At 45.0% G+C, this 19,127-nt stretch overlaps 1 protein-coding gene across 1 annotated transcript; it reads left to right on the forward strand.

Moving 5' to 3' along the window:
- The first annotated feature begins 4,432 nt into the window (after positions 1 to 4,432).
- Positions 4,433 to 16,878, forward strand: MOSPD1 (motile sperm domain containing 1). The gene is made up of 5 exons (XM_006268188.4): positions 4,433 to 4,671; positions 4,841 to 4,916; positions 8,670 to 8,893; positions 12,984 to 13,145; positions 16,300 to 16,878. The coding sequence occupies exons 1-5, from the start codon at positions 4,518 to 4,520 to the stop codon at positions 16,329 to 16,331; spliced, it is 648 nt and encodes a 215-aa protein (XP_006268250.1). The 5' UTR covers positions 4,433 to 4,517; the 3' UTR covers positions 16,332 to 16,878.
- The last annotated feature ends 2,249 nt before the right edge of the window (positions 16,879 to 19,127 follow it).

A 19,127-nucleotide genomic window follows, 5' to 3' on the forward strand; every position in this document is an offset into this window, starting at 1 on the left:
CACTGCAATAAACAAGTAAAAATGCTCTCAAGTAAAAGATCTTTTCTCAGTGACTGCCTTGGCCCAGCTTCTGACAGCTGAGTTTGGTGATGATAGGCTGGTAGCTGGTTGTCATCAAACGCAAACATCAGTCCAAATTGTCAGACATCAGATGGTTTTTTATAAGACTGAATATGGTTTTAATTTTGTGAAAACACTTGTTCACAGTGATAAGTAGATCCAAAGACAAACAGCAAGGCAAAAGCTACGTTTTTCATGCAGGCATACTTTTCAGAAGGGAAGACCAACACACTGTAATCTTGAGTTGCCAATCCCTTTCATTTTCAAGTTCACCTCGCATCTGGGTATCAAAGTTCAAATTGCTGCATGAGTTTTGAAAATCAATCAGTTCCAATTCAAATCCTTCAACATTCATCCACTGAAAGCACTGCAGTTCTATATCTTTCCCTAGTACTGTACACGGGTCCTGTTGCAAAAGTCTTGGGATCGGCTTGTGAACTCTTCTTCCAGCTGTCCTATGTAGTTGCATATATCCCTATTATTCAACTGATGCCGCTCAGAATGGATTTTCAGAATGAGGAAGTAACGGAGGGCAGACATTTCGATATCTCGTCTGAAAACAGGCAACGTATCACAGAAAGTTTTCCAGTCTTCAGACAGAGAAGGATGGTTTTCTGTGTTCCTCGTAACCTAGTATTCAAATAATTTAAAATGTGATGTCTGTCAAAAACATCAATTTTGTTAGCCATTTGTCATCAGTAAGGTCTGCATATTACTGACTACTTTCCTCAAGAAACAGCTGGATGGATTCGAGACCAGCAACAAATCGTTTGAGCATGTTACCTCAACTCAGCCAGTATACATTACCGTGCAGCACTAAATCTCCACATGCAGAATCCATATTGTTTAAAAGTTCAAGGAATCTCCCGTGTGTCAAAGAGGAGCGGGCTATTAAAAAGTTGACAGTTTTCACAACCATTGTCATGATTTCATTTAAATCAGAAGACGAAATCTTAGCGCACAGGCTCTCCTGATGAAGAATCCAACGGAAACTCATAAGAGGACATCCAATCTCAGTTCCCAGAAGCTTTACAAATCCAGCTGTTTGATTCACCACAGCAGGTGCACCATCAGTGGTAATAGAGAACACTCTGTGCAGGCCAATTTGTTCTGTGTGAAAATATTTTTGATGGTATTAAGTATATTGTTGGCCTTTGTTGAGCTATGCCTACGCGCTCAAAGAAAACAATTCCACCCGAACTTCCCCAGAGATAAAATATTGAACAATTATAGCAAGATCGGGCATATAATTTATGTCTATGCTTTCATCCAGTGCAAGGCTCATCATGTCACAAGCATGGAGGTCTTGAGTGATTTGTTCCCTAACATTAGTCGCCATTTCATGTATTTGCCTTTGAGCAGTCCTGGATGACAATGGCATTTCATTAATATGAGCAATATCTTTCTTATTCGCAAAATCCTGAAAAAGGTCCTCAGCATATTTTAAGAAAGAATCTTTTAAGTAATCTGAATCAGTAAGGCAAGGTTTTTTTGAGACCAACATGGCTACAACCAAAAACCCAGCTCCATCTGAAAAACACTTGCTTTTCTGAGCTACAGCTAGAGCTGTGATGTAACTTGCCCACGTGGAAAGAGTATTCCTAGTTACAAAACTATGAATCAACAGCTTTTCTAATGGATTCACATTTGTCCACTTCATCAACCTCAGAAAATTTGGCTTCGTGCTTGGTTGCGAAATGGTGCTGGATGCAGGAAGTACGAGATACCACTTTTGCTGCTGTGATGTAACTTGCCCACGTGGAAAGAGTATTTCTAGACAACATGATCCCCTTGCTGCACAAAACCATACAACTCTCTCCATGCTGGCTGAAACTTTTGGATATCTACCTTTGTTTTTTACTATCCAGAGTTATACATCTACATGCCTCCTAGCTGTAAAATGTCCTGAAGTTCACACAAACCAAACAATGTAAACAGGCAGAAAGCATAAAAATCAGAAAGAACTGAATTAATTCGAAGTGCATGTAAATCTGGGTAAGTATTTCCAAGGAGGCAATCAGAGAGCAGAAAAACACACAAAAAAGTGAGCAATATATGAAGGGTTTAAATTTAGCAATGCAAAATAGAGATCAAAATAAACTGAGTACTAACTGTTCTAATACAGTAAAAACCTGAAAAATACGAACTGATGTAAGAGAGTGAAAAACTGAATCAGAAATTATTTAAATAGAGCAAAATCAACAGATTAATATGAACTGTTTTGAGACAGCAAAGCTGACTATGAATCAATATAACAGAACAAAATCAATGGATTAATGTGAACTGGCTTGAGAGAGCACAGGGTGAATATGAATCAATATAACAGAGTAAAAATCAAGTGAATAATATGAACTGATTTGAGAGAGTAAAAGGTGGCTATGAACCAGCATTAACAGAGCAAAATCAACTCATTACAGGCAGTCCTCGGACTTACAACAAGACGCGGTTTTCAAGAACCAATTGTAAATCGAAACGTCGTAATTTGGAACCAGTTTTCCCATAAGAAACAATGTTATAAATAGGGGATTGGTTCCTGAACCAAGACCCCAAACCCTGTTTTCACCAAAAATATCCCAGAATTTTGTACTTGATCAATTACAGACGAGTAATATAGCTACATTAATGTCTTTATATTGTATATAGCAGTCATATTGATTTGGAAGGACTTCTTTGAGGTGACTTTGCTGGACTTTTTGAAGGGTTTTCAGTTGGACTCTGTGAAGGACTCCTGGCTGGAGACTTCTCTGGAGTCCTGGCTACAGGTTTTTGTCGGCTTTCTTAAAGTGTCCAAGGAAGTTTGGACAGATGTTCTCCATGGAGACGAGCGACGCAGCGGACTTGTTCGCCAGCGTGGCGTTGTGTCAGATCAAGCGTCATGAAATCAAAACTGATGTCAGAGAGTTGAAACAAGACGTCCGTTTATAAACAGTTGTAAATGCGCAACGGTGTAAGTCGAGGGCTGCCTGTAATGCGAACGGGTCTGAGAGCGCACAGGGTGCGTACGGATTTTTTTAACAGAGTGAAAAAAAACAATTAATGAGCCGTTTTGCGGGAGCAAAGGGGTGACTATGAACCAGTATGAGAGTGAAATAAATGAATTAATATGAGCTGTTTTAGGGGAGCAAAGGGGTGACTATGAATCAGTTTGAGAGTGAAAAAAAATGATTAATATGAACTGTTTTGGGGGAGCAAAGGGGTGACTATGAACCAGTACAAGAGTGAAATAAACGGATTAATATGAGCCATTTTGGAGGAGCAAAGGGGTGACTATGAACCAGTAAATCAGAGTGAAATAAAAGGATTAATACGAGCTGTTTTAGGGAAGCAAAGGGGTGACTATGAACCAGTATAAGAGCAAAATAAACGGATTAATGTGAGCCGTTTTGGGGGAGCAAAGGGGTGACTATGAACCAGTATAAGAGCGAAATAAATGGATTAATGTGAGCCGTTTTGGGGGAGCAAAGGGGTGACTATGAACCAGTAAATCAGAGTGAAATAAAAGGATTAATACGAGCTGTTTTAGGGAAGCAAAGGGGTGACTATGAACCAGTATAAGAGCGAAATAAACGGATTAGTGTGAGCCGTTTTGGGGGAGCAAAGGGGTGACTATGAACCAGTATAAGAGCGAAATAAACGGATTAGTGTGAGCCGTTTTGGGGGAGCAAAGGGGTGACTATGAACCAGTATAAGAGCGAAATAAACGGATTAATGTGAGCCGTTTTGGGGGAGCAAAGGGGTGACTATGAACCAGTAGAAGAGTGAAATAAACAGATGAATGCGAGCCGTTTCGCGGGAGCAAAGGGTGACTAAAAATCAATATACCAGAGCAAAAATACACTGAAGAATACGAGCCGTTTCGAGGGAGCAAAGGGTGACTGAATCAATACAACCGGGCAAACCCCAACGGGTGGCCAGGGGCAGTTTTGAGGGAGCAAAGGGGCGACCACGAATCAATGTACCGGAGCGAGACGAAGGTCGCCCGGGAGCGGGAGCGGGAGCAGGAGGAGGCCGCGCTCGAACCCTTCCCGCCTCGCCTCGCCAGTACCTCACGCCGGCGCTCAGCCCTCGCACTGCGCACGCGCGGCCCCGCCCCGGAAGCGGCCGGTAGCCCCGCCCCGGAAGAGGCCGGCGCCGCCGCCGCCGCCTGTGCGGGACGGAGGAGGCTGCGGGCCGGCGAGGCCCATCCCCGTCCCCCAGGTCAGTGCCGGTTACGACCCGCCTAGCACCGCCGCCGTTTGAAAGGCGTATCTTTCTTTATATCTGTATTTATTTGTGTGGCAGTGACCCTGCGTGAGGGGGCGCGGGGGGTTGGCGACAGCGGCCGCGATCCCGTGTGCTTTCTCTTGCAGGATGGCCGAGCCGTCGTAGGCGGCGGCTGCTGCTTGGTCCGAGCGGCTGGCGAGGGACCCGGCCCGGCTCCGCGGCGCAGAAGCGGCGGCGAGGGAGACGCGGCGCCAATGCAGCAGCACAGAAGGCAGCCGGAGTTAGTGGAAGGAAATCTTCCTGTTTTTGTGTTTCCTACAGAGCTGATCTTTTACGCAGACGACCAGTCAACACACAAACAGGTGTTGACTCTATATAACCCCTATGAGTTTGCCTTAAAATTCAAAGGTGGGTTCCTCAGCTTCGGCTTCACTTCAGGGTGACTTGGTTTAACTGTGACTTGTGTAACGCCAAAACCCGCTGTCTGATGCAGATTTTGCTCCCTCCCCCCATCCCCCTCCCCAAACCGTCCGCCTTTCAAACGTCGCTCTGACCGCCGGTGTGCTTTTCCTTCCAGTTCTCTGCACGACTCCAAATAAATACGCGGTTGTCGACGCTGCCGGTGCTGTGAAGCCTCAGTGTTGTGTGGATATGTAAGTAAGCCCCATGCCCCCGAAATCGGGAATATTTGCTTAACTAAAGCAAGCCCGCCCTGTTCTGTATCGAAACTCCCTTTGCGATACAAAAGGCATCTTTTAACCGTGCTCCCGGCCCTCCTAGGGTGGTCGGTTGTAGCCGTCTTGGACCGCGGGTCTTTGGGTAGATGTGATGTCTTTTATTAAATCCACTAAATAGTTAGAAAAATGGTTCTTTGCCGAGTTTTGGGCACAAACACCCTTCTTCAGGCACACGGAGAGCCTCTGAGGGACTCCCTCCTGTTGTAATCACACTTTTTGGACTGTTAAGACTATCGCAATGTTAATGGAAGTGGCTTTTGGATCCAGGTTAGCCAAAGACGACAAAATACTTGAATTTATAAGGTGGGTTCCCACCTTAGTTAGGTCATGTCTGATGCATGCAGTGCCAGGCTGGATCACGCGTGCTGCACACTCGCCTCAAGCTGGAACGTAGGTGCAAGAGAGGGAGCTTCTTGGCACAAGCGCAGCGTGTAACAACTACGCTTTGGCCCACGGCAGGGGGTCGGACTTGGTGATCTGCTGAAGTCCCTTCCAACCCTACCTACTGTGAAACTATGGTATGGGTGCTGGCATGTACAGAGCAGGGGCAGTGTCTCTGATGCACATACCCTGTTAGCCTACAGCCAGATTTCAAAGTGGTGCTGATGAAGAGAGCAGGGGTTTAGGTTGTAGCCCTGTTGGTCTAAGGACATAGGCAGACAAGGTTCCTTGGGTGAATTTGATATCTTTTATTTTATTTGGTATCAAATATCAAATTCACCCAAGGAACCTTCTCACATTTTTAATGATAAAACAAAGTAATTGCCACAGTGATCAGGAATCCTCAAACCCACCACGTCTGTAATATATTTATTTTGATGTGTCTAGCTTTTCTCCTATTAAACCTTCTCAGTTTTATGTTCTGCCCGCTTCTGGATTTGTAATTCCTGGCAGGAGAGGGACTCGTGTTTATTTGTGCGCATAAGTAGCGTTCTAACGAGTGCAGCCAGCAGCAGAGTTTATTGGAACAAAAAGAAGTGTTTGTAACGCGAGCCTCATGAGTGTACTTCACTTATGCAATCTTTTCTAAGAAGAAAGCTGGGGCTGCTGGGGTTGGGATTTCTGTTTTGTTCTGGTTTTATTTTCAGATTGGCAAAGAGAATTTGTAACATTCTGCTGTCTCTCTTTTTCCTGGGTCATATAATATATGTGCTATAGTGTTTAGGCCCCAACTTTTTCACAGAAAAGAGCTGATAATCAGTTAAGATTTGCCCCCAAAAATCCCCAAATATGACTAGTTCTTGTTGTCTGTCTTAAGTACTTTCAGTTACAGGCTGCTCTAATTCAGGGCAGAACAGATTGGTGAATATTCATTTATGCCAAAATAGCCTGACATTTTTCACCTTCCTTATTAGCTTTAGGCTGCTCTACGTGACTTCTAGGCAACAGCATGAAGTATCCACACAAAAAAAAATTGCGCTTTCTAATTAGATTTGTATTTACTCTAAAAAGCATCCTTTGGATTTTCTGGCCAAAAAAGGCCATTCACAAAAGATCTGTTTGTAATGAACGATCTGTTCTTTAGACTGCAAATGGCACTATGATAAGAAGAGAGAGTTCCGGAGTGAGGCACTGATTTCATCAAGATTAATTAGGAAACTGAAGGGTCAAGTCAAATACTATTTTCCAGCTCAAATTCAGAGAGCGACTGTTTTGAAACTTTTCAGTTAGGTTTTTTTTTACTCTGTTGGGACTTGGGACAGTCGCACTGACAGTGTCATTGAAACAATTACAGTGGTGCTCAGCTTTCCTGCCCCATGCCCTGGGTCCAGCTGTGCACTGGCACAATCTCATATGCAGAGCCACATCATCTGGCCCATAAGATTCCCCACAAGTCCAAAAATTTGGCAACAGAGAAGCAGCAATTATTGCTGCCACTGCTCCCCCACCATCAAATTTCCAGACCCATGGGAAGACCCACAGGTTAGAGGTTGACTGTCAGTGGATTAAAACATATCAGTGCATGAAGTGCTCATTACTTTAGTTCAGTGAATCACTCTCACCTCTAGCTGGCCCGTTCTGGTAGATTTTATTTAAGATAATCTTAGACAAACATTAGTCTCCTCTGTTAGTAAGCTTCCAATAATATTTTTTTCTAGTAACAAAAAAGCCCACCTTGTCTCCATAAATATAGACTCAGAATGGGTAACTTTCCTGGAACTGTGTTTATTGCTAGGATAGGAGCAGTATGTAAGTATGGCCATCTGCCAAATAAATGGATATTCTACAGAGAAACATCTATTTTCTTGACAGTAACTGTGTGCGTTCATAATCAGATTCTTTACATAACACTGTGCTGTGTTAATGCTGAGAAGCGTGGTAACAGGAGCAGCAAACATGGGAAAGCAAAACTGAAGTGTTAAAATAAAAGTTATGGCTTTGAACCTGCAGTTCTGGCATAAATGAAGTGTCCAAGTTAGGAGTACAAGATCAAATCCTCATCAGTTAGCAGTCTACACAGTCCAGGAAACCACTCTTCACCAGACAGCAGTGTCTAGCTGAAGGTGCATTTAGTTGATGAAACACTGTCCCATGTAAACTTTTTAGCTTTTAAGGTTATGTTGAACCTTCTGGGTTTCAACAAGCTTATGGTTTAGTATCCAAACTATTTCATACCTCTATCATTCATTTTCCTTGAGGAATGTTCTGTTCAAACTACATGCTCCTTATATGCACATCCTTTATATTAAGGATAATTTAAGCAATCCAGTTTCTTACAATTCAGTTTATAATGCAGAAATTTCTTTCTTTTTCCTGAGCTGTAGCTTAATAGGGCTGAAGAGATCAGTTCCCTGGGGCAGAATTAAAAACGGTACTTTTCATTGCCATGATAGTTAGAAGCCTTTCAGGAGTTTGCAGCTTTAGGTTGAAACCTTTCAGGCTGCAACCAAGCAGGAACTAAATGGCTTAATATGGCTTTTCTCCTGGTAGCTCTTAATATCTCACTAAAGGTTGGAGTTGCCTTTCAAGTAAATGACTTGCATTTTGGAAAAAAACAGTTGCCATGCATATTAACCCAGGAGAGGGACATTGCTCCAGAGAACCTAGGTTGGTGGCTAAATACAGAGGGGTTTTTAAACACTAGGAACATAAAGAATGGTAACTACGTGGGGGAGGCAGGTGAGGAGGTTGCCCTAATTCTCAATGGTAACAGATGACAGAACAAGGAGCAATGGTCTCAAGTTGCAGCAAGGGAGATTTAGGTTGGAAATTAGGAAAAACTCTCTCACTAGGAGGGTGGTGAAGCACTGGAACAGGTTACCCAGAGAAAGGTGGTGGAATCTCCATTCTTGGAGGTTTTGAAGACCCAGCTAGACAAAGCTTTGGCCAGGATGATGTAGTTGGGGCTGGTCCTGCTTTGAGCAGGGGGTTGGACTAGATGCAAGTCTAGCCACAGCAGCCTGGCATTCATGCTGGGTTGTAAGACCTGCTTGAGAAGCTGGATGAATACTTGGGCAGCCCATCTGTGCTGCCACAGCTGCACCATCAGCATGACCTGAGTAATGCTGGAAGTAGTGCGGGTAGGTCTACACCAGCTGTGAACATCCCATTGCATGCAGCGCATGCTGCTTTGGAACATATCCCTAGCACTGACTCTTGATTGTGGATGCGATTATTTTTGTTTCCCAAGGAATATGCATAACAACCAAGACTACTTTTTCTTTACAGTGTGATTCGTCATAGAGACGTTCGGGCTTGTCACTATGGTGTGATAGACAGATTCCGTCTGCAAGTCTCTGAGCAAAGCCAGAGGAAAGCTTTTGGGCGAAAAGAGGTCATTGCCACTCTCCTTCCATCTGCAAAGGAGCAGCAGCAAAAGGAAGAGGAGGAAAAGCGAATAAAAGAGCACCTGGCTGAAAGTGTCTTCTTTGAGCAGACTTTGTGTCAACAAGGTAGTTACAGCCTTACTTCTAATCTCTTCTCACTTTCAGATCAGGCAGTTCAGATAGCTGCAGGGAAAAGGGGGTTAAACTCTAAGAAAAATATTTAAAAATCAGGGCTGTCCAACTGGTGGCCCACAGACCTCATGCAACCCGCAAGGGGTTAAGTTGCAGTCCCTGGGTTCCTGCTTGGCCAGTGCTCCCTCAGGGACTCTGGGCTCCTCGCCTCCTCTAGCTACCACTTCCTGCCTCCATCTCCAGGGCAGGACAATGATGCACAGGGCACAGGGAGCAGAGGGTGAGGGGGGTGCCCACACAGGCATGTGGTGCAGCAGTGAGGGAAAGGAAGGCTCCTTCATGATGCAGCTGCAGGGGCATTTGCAAGGCTCGGGGGGGCCGTGGTCTGCCCTAATGCAGCCTTTGCTGATGCGCCCTGCAGGAAGTATGGTCCTTGGCTGCTGGGAAGTTGGACAGCCCTGTTTCAAATCATTCCCTTTTGCTCTTTCAGGAGCATAGCTTGCTTGGGATTCAGAATGACGATGGTGCTCCAGAGGCTGAACTACACCAGTCTTGTTTCTGTCCTCTCTAATCAGATGAGACTTAAAAACAACCAAAGCACACTTACATTTTGTGTACTGTGCCTTGAAAGGTTCAGTCCTACACCCCTCCCACTGGCTTCAGTAAGCATTTTGGTCGCAGAGGATAGGACCATAGCCTTAGAGGTTACTCGTTCCCTCAGCCTCCCTGTCTACATTTACCTTTGTTTGTTTCAAAACTTTAATCCTCCAACCAGTCCTTGAGCAACACCAGACATGGCCAAGACATCTCCCACAAGTGCCGCTACTGATGGGTCATAGTCATTTATCTCTTTTAAATACACAGAAAAATACATCCACAAGGACTAGTTACAGGAGGAGAGACAAGGAGATGCACCGGCAGCCAGTGCTGAGGCATGAGCTACCTAGTTAGCTTGGGGCAGCAGGGAGGCACCTTGCAGAACCAAAAATTCATACAAGGTTACTTTTATTACAAAAAAAATAAAAAATACACGATTCATATGGGACCCAAACTGGCAAGGGCAATTGCGCTCTTCAGCGGAACACCTCTTACTAGAATTAAAAACAGATATTTATAGAAATAAAGTCAAGATCTTTGTGATATGTTACAGCATAAAAGAACATATAAGGGATTAGGGCCTTGCAGTGTTATCATTGACTTGAGGCATCTATGTGATCCCCTGTGCCTCAGGAGGTAAGTCAACCGCTAAATGGCAGAGGTTAGGAAGAGACTGCTTTGATCAGCACATGGTTTCTTGCCTTTACCAGCTACGGTAGTCTTACCCAAGTTAATGTACTCCTACCTTTTAACTTCCTTGTCTGCTTACCAGACGGGCACACAGAGGTACAGCACAGTGTGGGCATGCAATCAGCCAATTCATAGGTTTATAATAAGACCAGCATTGCCACGTCCCTCTGAGAATCACAAAGTTGAGTGTTGACAGAACAAGGACCCTTAGAAAGCGTCCTCAGAACTGCAGTTTAGGAACTGGATATAAATCTTGGCTAAATGCTAATAGAGTCTAAGCTTCTACGTACAGCATGTTTGGGTGTTAATATGCCAGTGACAAAAAAGGTAGTGAAGTATATTCGCAGAGCAGCAATGCCTGGTTGTGACTAGTTCATAAGCCTCATATTAAGCAGAGACCCACCATGTCACCAGCATATCACCACAGCTACAGGATCTGGGAGGCTCATGGAGTCTTTGCTGACTCCCTGGCAGTGCCAAGGGCAGATGGAGCCTGACTGAATGACTGGGGTTCTCTGTTCCCCAGTAGTTTTGTCCAAGCGCTCAGACATGGCAATAGCAATACCACAGAAACACCGCCTTCAGGGAAGAACAGTGGAATTCAGCACCAAGCCATGCAACCCCCAGCTCGTCTTCCACCCCATGCTCAAGCAGTCCCTAACACCCTTCCCTGTTTTCAATAGGCTCAGCAGAGATGAGTTTGTAGAGGCACTGAAAGGCATTGGTTTCAAGTGACATTGGACCAAGTGAAGGAGTGAATTCCAAAGCTGTGAAGCCCTCGTAGAAAACGCCCAATTAGCTTTCCCCATTTTCATACCAAAGAGGTATCAACTCTAGAGCTTCATCCAATCTCAGCTCTGGTAGCACAGGGAGGGAGGTGGTCAGGCTTTAAATCATAGAGCTTTGTAGGTCAACATCAAATACCTTGAACTTCACTTAGGACCCAATAGTGCAGGCAAGGGAGCAAAATGTTCCACTTACCAAGTGGTTTGCAGCATTTTGTGCCAGCTTCCATGTCCAGGTGACTGTCCAGTGTAGGCCTTATGTACAGCACGCTGCAGTCATCTGGTCTCAAAGTGACTCATGGGGACACCTGCATGCAAGCAATACAATTGTTAACCTGCTCATTGCTACTGCTTAATCTTCTGTCACCTCCATAGATCGGGGTGTAGGTGTTGTCCTTAAGATAGTTTGCTGGCTCTAGTGTGGATCTGTAGAACCCCATCAGCAGCTAACAGGTGCTAATTACAATTTGTGCGTGTGCACGTCTACGTGAACATGGTACCTAGCCCCTTTGCAGCTGAGAGTCCAACTGAACTACTTGATTTAGGATTGCAGTTGCCTCCTTTCTTTAAACTACCAGGGCTTTTCAATACTGTGGTATTCCTTGATATACTAATGATACTTTTTGGAATTAATGACATCACACAATGAAAACTGTAAACAATTCCTTTCATGGGGGGGGGGAATCATACAAAGTGTCTGTCTCCTCTTGCATTTGTTACTAGTAATTGAATTCTCAAGTGATATTGAAGCAAGTCAAGACACCTGAATTCTTCCCCATTCCCATCATTACTTTCAGTGGTAACATCAGGAGCTTCAGAAAGAGAACATAAATCATATTACAGTTATCCAAGGGGAAGGGAGCTGTAGTGGAAAGCTGCATGGAGCGCTGGCAACAGTGTTTACTCCCTTGTCTCAACCAGAAAACTGCCTTAATGCTGTCAAGTCATTTTGCAGTATTTTTAGTAGGATTGCTTCTTTGCAGCAAGTCACCTACGTGCTGAATTTGTACTTTTGTCTTCACATTCACAAGCTGGTCTACAAAGGTGAAGGTCTTACCTGTCATATTAATGAAATACTAACCCAACAACACAGGGCTGTGTGGATCTACTGTTTAAAAGGTTTTATTAATATTATATATGTTAAATGGGCTACATACAAATCCCTGAGCCCATTTTGCGAGTCGTACCTGAATGAGTGCCGATCTCATTTTTATGTTACACCATGTATTTTGTCTGTGCCACACATTTTAGGGGAAACCATGGGGTAAGAGGAGCTTAACCAAGGTATTAGGACTGTATTCCTTCTCTCTGGTTCTGTAAAGGCAGGCTGCTTTATCCCCACGTGCCCAACTCTACAGGTGTTTGATGGAAAGAGGAATCGTATCCAGCAAAATGCATTTGCTAAAGTGCAGCACCTGATGAAGTGAGCTCAGGCTCACAAAAGCTTATGCCTCTTATTTGGTTAGTCTGCAAGATGCATCTCTACCCTGGCTTCTGCCTGACTCAAGGGAAACACAGCTAACTACCTCTCTGCTTATCAGAAATAACAGCTGTAAAACAATGCTAGGATTTTAATGCTGGTATCTTAATCTGCCAGGGCTGGAAACAAATGCTTTATGCAAGGGAACATGTGGTTTCCCAGCTCCGTAGTGATATAGAGGAGTACACCATGGGCTCTAATCCTGGCACAGACCAGAAGACTCCACACCCTGAACTAGTGCAATTTGTAGGTTGGGGCCAAGGGAATGGAGGGATAGGGAGACATCTTGTAACGGTCTTTCTTGAAGAGACATGTTTGAAAGTGGGTTGATGCTTGAAGTATTAGTGTGGCTCCCAGCAGAGCTGGAGAACCAGGGAAAAGAAGTGAGCAGACAGGCAGGATAACTGCAGTCTCTTTAGGTTTGGCAGGCTCTTGCCTGGCTTCAGCCACAGACCTGCAGTGTAAATGTTTTTCCATTTAAAATGTAAATGCTCCAAATGCTCATTACTGCGACTGCCATTTCCTCTTACAGAAAACAGAACTGCCTCTGCGGGACCTAGTTTACTTACAGTCTTCCTGGGAATAGTGTGCATTGCAGCACTAATGCTCCCTACCTTGGGGGAAGTGGAATCCTTGGTGCCTCTCTACCTCCACTTAAGTGTGAATCAAAAGCTAGTAGCTGCTTATGTTTTAGGTAAGTGAGTTGGAAAAGGTTGTTTTTGTTTTTTTAATCCTTATGGGACACCGACGGTCAGCCCAAAGAAACTGCTCTGGAATTCACTATTGGTTTCAGGAGATGTATTCAAAAGTCTCAGGACAGGAGGCCAGGACTGGGGGGTTTTTTGTTGTTGTTCTCCAGTTGTATTTAGAGTGCTCTGCAGTAAAATTTGCTGGTATCGCTGTTAGTGTTCAAACTAAGTGTCCTAGCTCAGTGGTTCTCAACCTTTTTTGTACCAGGACCCATTTGTAAACATCAATGGTCAAGTCCTGACCCCCTGCCCTCAGCCCCCGAGGGCATGGGGAGCCCCTTGCAGGCTGCATCTCTGCCAGTCTGCAAGAGAAAAGCCAGTTTCCCATGTTTTTCTCCTCTAAAGGAGAATCTATTTTTAAAGTTTGCTTGCGACCTTTTCATATATTCTTGTGACCCACTTTGAATTGTGACCCACAGGTTGAGAAACACTTGTCTTAGCTAATCTTCGGACCCAGAGGCTAGCAAGGCTGGGGCCGGCTCCACCTTCACGTAACTGGTTCTGCAGAAGCTACAATCATTTGTCAGAGGAAATGAGTGAAATATTTTGCTGCTTCCTGTTGATTATCCACTGGGGTAGCTGCACTGAAAGGCCCCTCCACTGCAGAACCAGAGTTCATTCATCCTCTGTTGCCTCTTGTAATCCCATCTCTCCAACCAAAAAAAAAGTCAGATGCAAAGTACTGCCTCTGTTCACCCTAGCTTTTAGTCATGGGAATTGCCGGGAGTGGCTCCAGTGCCCTTTGCTGAGGGGGTCTGGCTGTACTACATCCAAGTCAGCCTGCAGTATTGGGGGTGGCTGAACTCACCTTGGCTATGGCGGTGCTTTGCTTTCCAGTCCTGGACTTTGCCATAGTGCTCCTTGATTTTGTGACTTCTAGGTTAGACAATTGCAACACATTTCATCTTTGAAAACCGCTCAGGAACTACAGCTGCGCAAAATATAGCATTCAAAGGGGGAGGATAGTGATAGATTTTATAGACAGCTTCACTATCTTGCTTTTGGGTGTATTTGTGGGTAGGGTTTCCTAATAATCCCTGGATGGTAGCATCTGAGTACAGGAAACCCTCGGTATTCACGGGTTCAGCATTTGCAGTTTCAAATCTCCGAATGCCGAACCCAGATTTTAAACATACTTTAAACACTTACCGGAGTTTTGTGCTTGCTGCTGCCAGGCTCCCACCGCTGTCATCGGGCTCCCACTGTTGCCACCAGAGCCGTGCCCTACCCCCAGCTGCCGGGAGCACTACGTTTATGAATGCAGTGCCCAATTTGCAGATTTTGCCATTTGTGGGGATCACAGGAACATATCCCCCACAAATGGCAAGGGTCACCTGTATTGGGCGTTCTCAGATGTATAGAAAAGATTTCTTCTCTGAGAAACACTTTTCTCACTTGTCCAGAACATAAATCAGTTGCCCTGCATGGGATGGTCCCCCTCTCTCCAACTAACCCCACACAGTAAGGGGGTGTATTGGCACTGGGGAAGGAGAGTAGAAGAAATGAAAAATGGGTTACTATTATAGGCTGGATGTCTCTGGACACATGGCTTACCTGCCCCTCAGTCTTTTTACCAAGCCCATTTGCTGCTCTTGCTTAGTGATTTAAATAACCTGAGCTGAGGTTTGTTCTGCTTTTGGTCCTCTTGACTTCAAGTTTGAACTTGCCATAGTATGAAGAACCAGTGCGGGTTTCTGAATGGATGGTATGCTCAAAAGGGAAAGTAGCTCAGGACCTGCTCCATCATTAACTCATTTAAGAGCAGCACATTCATTTCCATTGTGATCGTTTTAGATTCAGGCTAAACAGCGTCAGGGTGAAAGGCAAGAGTGCTCACATCCCCTATGCTGAGGAAAAACAAAGGTTTTGAAAGCTCTAGATAACTCACTTTTAACCTTACACGATGCTGGGACTCAGGATGACCTGGCAGATATTCACATGTCCTTTCTCCCTTTGTAGCAGAAATCACAGAAGTAGTAGTCTCATGGCTAATTAGTTGTGGATTCTCCTGGAAAGACGTGCTGAGTCAGGGGGAGCGTGGCTGTTTCACTGTACATGTGATTCAGGGAGCCCTCCATCTCCCTTGAACACTTGTGACCAGCATCCATTGTTACTGCCACTTGCAGTTTGCACCAGTGCAAGGTGGTGGTGCCCTTATCTACCCCTGGTTTGGAAGCAGAAGGGGAGCAAGGGGCAAGCAACAGACACAGGCAAAAGAAGAATCACTCAGCCTGCCTGAGCTTCCCCCCTTAACTGTTTCACCCCGGGGTCAGGAGTAACAGCAGCAGTTTAATGTCCATGCAGCAGGAGGCAGGGAATGCTTCCCTGACATCTGCCCAAGAACTTCTTTCTAAAAAGCCAAGCATGACATTGCGTTTCAGAGCACATGTCCCCAGACCATCACCTCCCTGCCAAGAACAAACAAGGCAACAGGTACAGCCAAGGGACTGACATTTGGGCACATCCCCTCTTTCAGGGCAGCTCTGCTGTTTATACGCCCCTTGGAGGTCCTGGGGAAGGGTCCAAAGGATGCTCCCCACACAGCTTGAGCAGTGGCAGGAGACAGGAGTCAAACTGACCAAACGAGAGGTCTGACTTCGGACATTGGTGCTACAAGGCAGAAACGAGAACAGCTTTTCTCTAACCTTTTACTCAGCTGGTGCCAGTAACAGGCCTATGCTGGTGGGCTCCAGAGCCCCATACAGGATTGGTGCCCCATTGTGCCAGGTTCTGGACCTGCAGAAATAGAGAGCATCTGAACTGAATCAAATTGCAACAGGGCAGCCGTTCAGACCATCCAGGGCATCTACAATTCAGTGACTATAGGTGCATTCCTGTTAAGTGATCAAGACCTGATTCTTCATGGCCAATACTTCTATAGTTCTTCATAGCCAATATCTAAAATGCCCTTGCAAACTGTTTGAGGGATGTTTGAGAAAGCTGCTTCATTGCTACATTCAAGGGAAGCATATGTAAAAATTAAATTCTAGACAGGTTCTCTCTGCCTGGGACAGACAGCTGGCTCAGCATCTACTTTCAATATTTGATTGAGGAAAGCCAAAATGACAGTTGTCTCGTTCTCCCATTCTTATCTTTCAGGCCTCATCACCATGGTTATTTTGAGAACATGAGCAATGATATAATAGGAAGTCGAAAACTTACCATACTTTGTATTCACATCATGAATGTGGACTGCCTTTTCCTCCCATTTGGCGCATTAAGATGCTAGAAAGAAAAAACATTCAGCGATTTACATTTACTCTCTAAAGTGTAATATATTTTAACTCTGTGTAATAAACGGAAGATTCAAGCACTCGTCGGTGCTTCCGTTACAGACCGCTATGAGATGTTTGGCGATACCCGTGAAACGAATTTGAAAAAAACCTTTTATATCTACTCTTCCTGTACAAAAGACTTATTAAAGCAACATTTGTTATTTTAAATCCATGTTCACATCAGTGTTTGATCACTATAAAAGCAAATTGCCCCAGCCAAAAGGCTTGTTTGTTCATTCCATGCTTGTAAATATTATTGGTGTGGGGAGGTGGTGGGTATTTAACAGTTGATGTATAAATACCAGAATGATCAGAATTTGCACATGACTGAGCATTGAAGACTGAATTTAAGATTCCATTGCTGAGAACTGTGAAATAAACGGTGTGACGTTCAGGTGAAGAAGTATTTTGTTCTCAAATTCCTTTCCTCGGTAACACAAGTCTTTGGGCTGTTAACTGTGGAGTCTGTTTCTACCAGAGACCCTTCTTGCATCACGGCTGTAACTCGTGAGACATTTTTGTACTTAGACCCTCTCTGGTAAATGAATGTAACGTACACATAAAACAAAGAATCTGTCCCAACCGTGCAGCTGGTCCAATAAAAGGATATCGCCCGCAAAAACTCTTGCCTCACAACTAAAACAAGGGATTTGCCCAACACCCGGCAAGAGAAAACTCAAGTGTCCAGAACTCTCACGCTAAAGGGGAAAATAACACTTTTTTTCCCCACTGGCGAAGACTGCAGTACGTGCAGCAGGGCCAGAGTCCTCTGTGTGCACATCTATCAAGTAATAGACTTCAGCTGGTTTTTTCAAGGAAGGACAAGCTGAGGTTCAGCTTAAGTTTTGCATTTGGGAGGAATCCCTCCCTTGCCTCTTCTGCTGGCTGTCCTTCCGCATGACAGTCCCTCTGGACAGCATTTTGCTAGTCAAAAATGAAAACCTTAGTTTTCTACCTAGGGCCCCACATTGCTGCATTTGGGGTTTTTCGCACAAATCCTCCATTACTTATTTACGGATGATTGCCACATGCATGCTTTGAGCTATGTATAGAATGTGCTCTGGAAATTAAACCCCCTTTCCCTCTGTGCATTCTGGGTCACCTTTCTGTTTAATACCTAGGTGGGCAGGGAAAGACCGGGTGGGAATAAGTTGCTTTAAAACGGCGCCAAACTGGAAGAGCCCGGCCCAGGGCTGTGCTGGATAGTCAGCTATAACTAGACACTATTGGTGGGGCTTCATAGGGCAAGTCAAGCAACATGATGATAGTTTAACTCCAGCAAACGCCAAGAACATGCGCCTTCCGGCAGGGTCAGGCACCGAGAGCACTTTCACACCCACATTAACCTTTTCAGGAAGCCTCCCAGACCACGAGGCATTTTGCATAGCCTCACTCCACCCCGGTGCCAGATGCAGTGCCCTCCTTGGGGCACCTCACCAGGCAGAGACAAGTTAGCTTCTTCCGCGCTTTGACACAGTAGAGTCGCATCCCTCCTTCGTGTTCAGGAAGCCCCTTGCAACTCACTTTGCATCTTAGCTCTTCTTTTCCAGAGGCAACAAGCTCCTCTTCTACCATCCCTTGGTAAAAAAGTGGGGAGAGGCCATCGGGAGAGAAACTGCACGTGCAGTTTCTACTAGGTATGAAAAGCCCATGTTTTCACGTTCTGCTACGCCACAGCGGCTACCTCGGAAGTGATGTAAGCTGTTTTTATCCAGTCTGTGACTAATGAGTTAGTACCAGTGAAGCAAATGAGCATCGTGTATGCATCGCTGGAGCATTGGAGTCCAGTCACTGTGCTAGGCGCTGTACAAACGAAAAACCTCTATCCACATTTGTTTGCTAGCACAGAAACAAAGCCTCAGCGCTAGCCAGGTTGTCAGATGCCAGCGCACGAGGAATTAAGTGTGATGAGGCAGGACATAAGGAAATTCCACGCCTGAAAAAGAAACGTACTGCCAGCATTTCTTATCAAGGAAGGCTACATACAGTTGTGCTAAAAAAGCTTGCCTCAAAAATAACCCCAAGAGCAAATAGTAGCAGCTCCCAGGTGGAATAAAGAAAGCACTTTTCTTCCCAAGGTCACAGTTAGAGGAGCCAGTTTGCAAGCTGATAACACAAGGTTAAACGCACAGAGCGTGGAAGTCGGTCATCAGGTACAGATAATGCACACTACAGAAGGAGCGAGCTGGAAAGCAGTGAACCTTTGACTGCCGTCTATTCGAGGCAGATTCTTGCAGTCACAAACATAACTCCAGTATTGAACAACGGGGCTCCAGTTGGCATTAGCCGCAGAGGGGTCTGCGGAAGCAAAGTGAATATGGCAAGGACAGGAGCTAAGCTGAGTTGTGTTATGGAGAGTACAAAACAGGCAACAGCACCGAATGCCAGAAGTGCCTGGTTCAAGTGGTGCCATCAGTAGGGACCACAGGAAAGATAGCTGTGCCTTTTATACTCAGGGTACAAGGGGCTGGATTAGAAAAACCTTAGACTTACACATTTTAAATACTCCCAAACTTAGCAAAAGGCCCACTAGCAACACTTCACAGGATTTGATTTCAAGCAAGGCAACCGGGCAATGTCAAACGTGTTTCCTTTAGACTGAAACATGGCACAAGCTGATCTCTGCCTTCTGCATTTCGAACCCGGTGGTTA

This window comes from Alligator mississippiensis, chromosome 8 (assembly GCF_030867095.1).
Source record: "Alligator mississippiensis isolate rAllMis1 chromosome 8, rAllMis1, whole genome shotgun sequence".
Lineage (NCBI taxonomy): Eukaryota > Metazoa > Chordata > Crocodylia > Alligatoridae > Alligator > Alligator mississippiensis.

Excerpts from the sequence above, each read along its gene's own strand:
- MOSPD1 (XM_006268188.4), top strand. The coding sequence starts at position 4,518 with ATGCAGCAGCACAGAAGGCAGCCGGAGTTAGTGGAAGGAAATCTTCCT. Across the intron at positions 8,894-12,983 it reads GCAGACTTTGTGTCAACAAG|AAAACAGAACTGCCTCTGCG; the intron begins GTAGTTACAGCC and ends TTCCTCTTACAG. Across the intron at positions 13,146-16,299 it reads AGTAGCTGCTTATGTTTTAG|GCCTCATCACCATGGTTATT; the intron begins GTAAGTGAGTTG and ends CTTATCTTTCAG.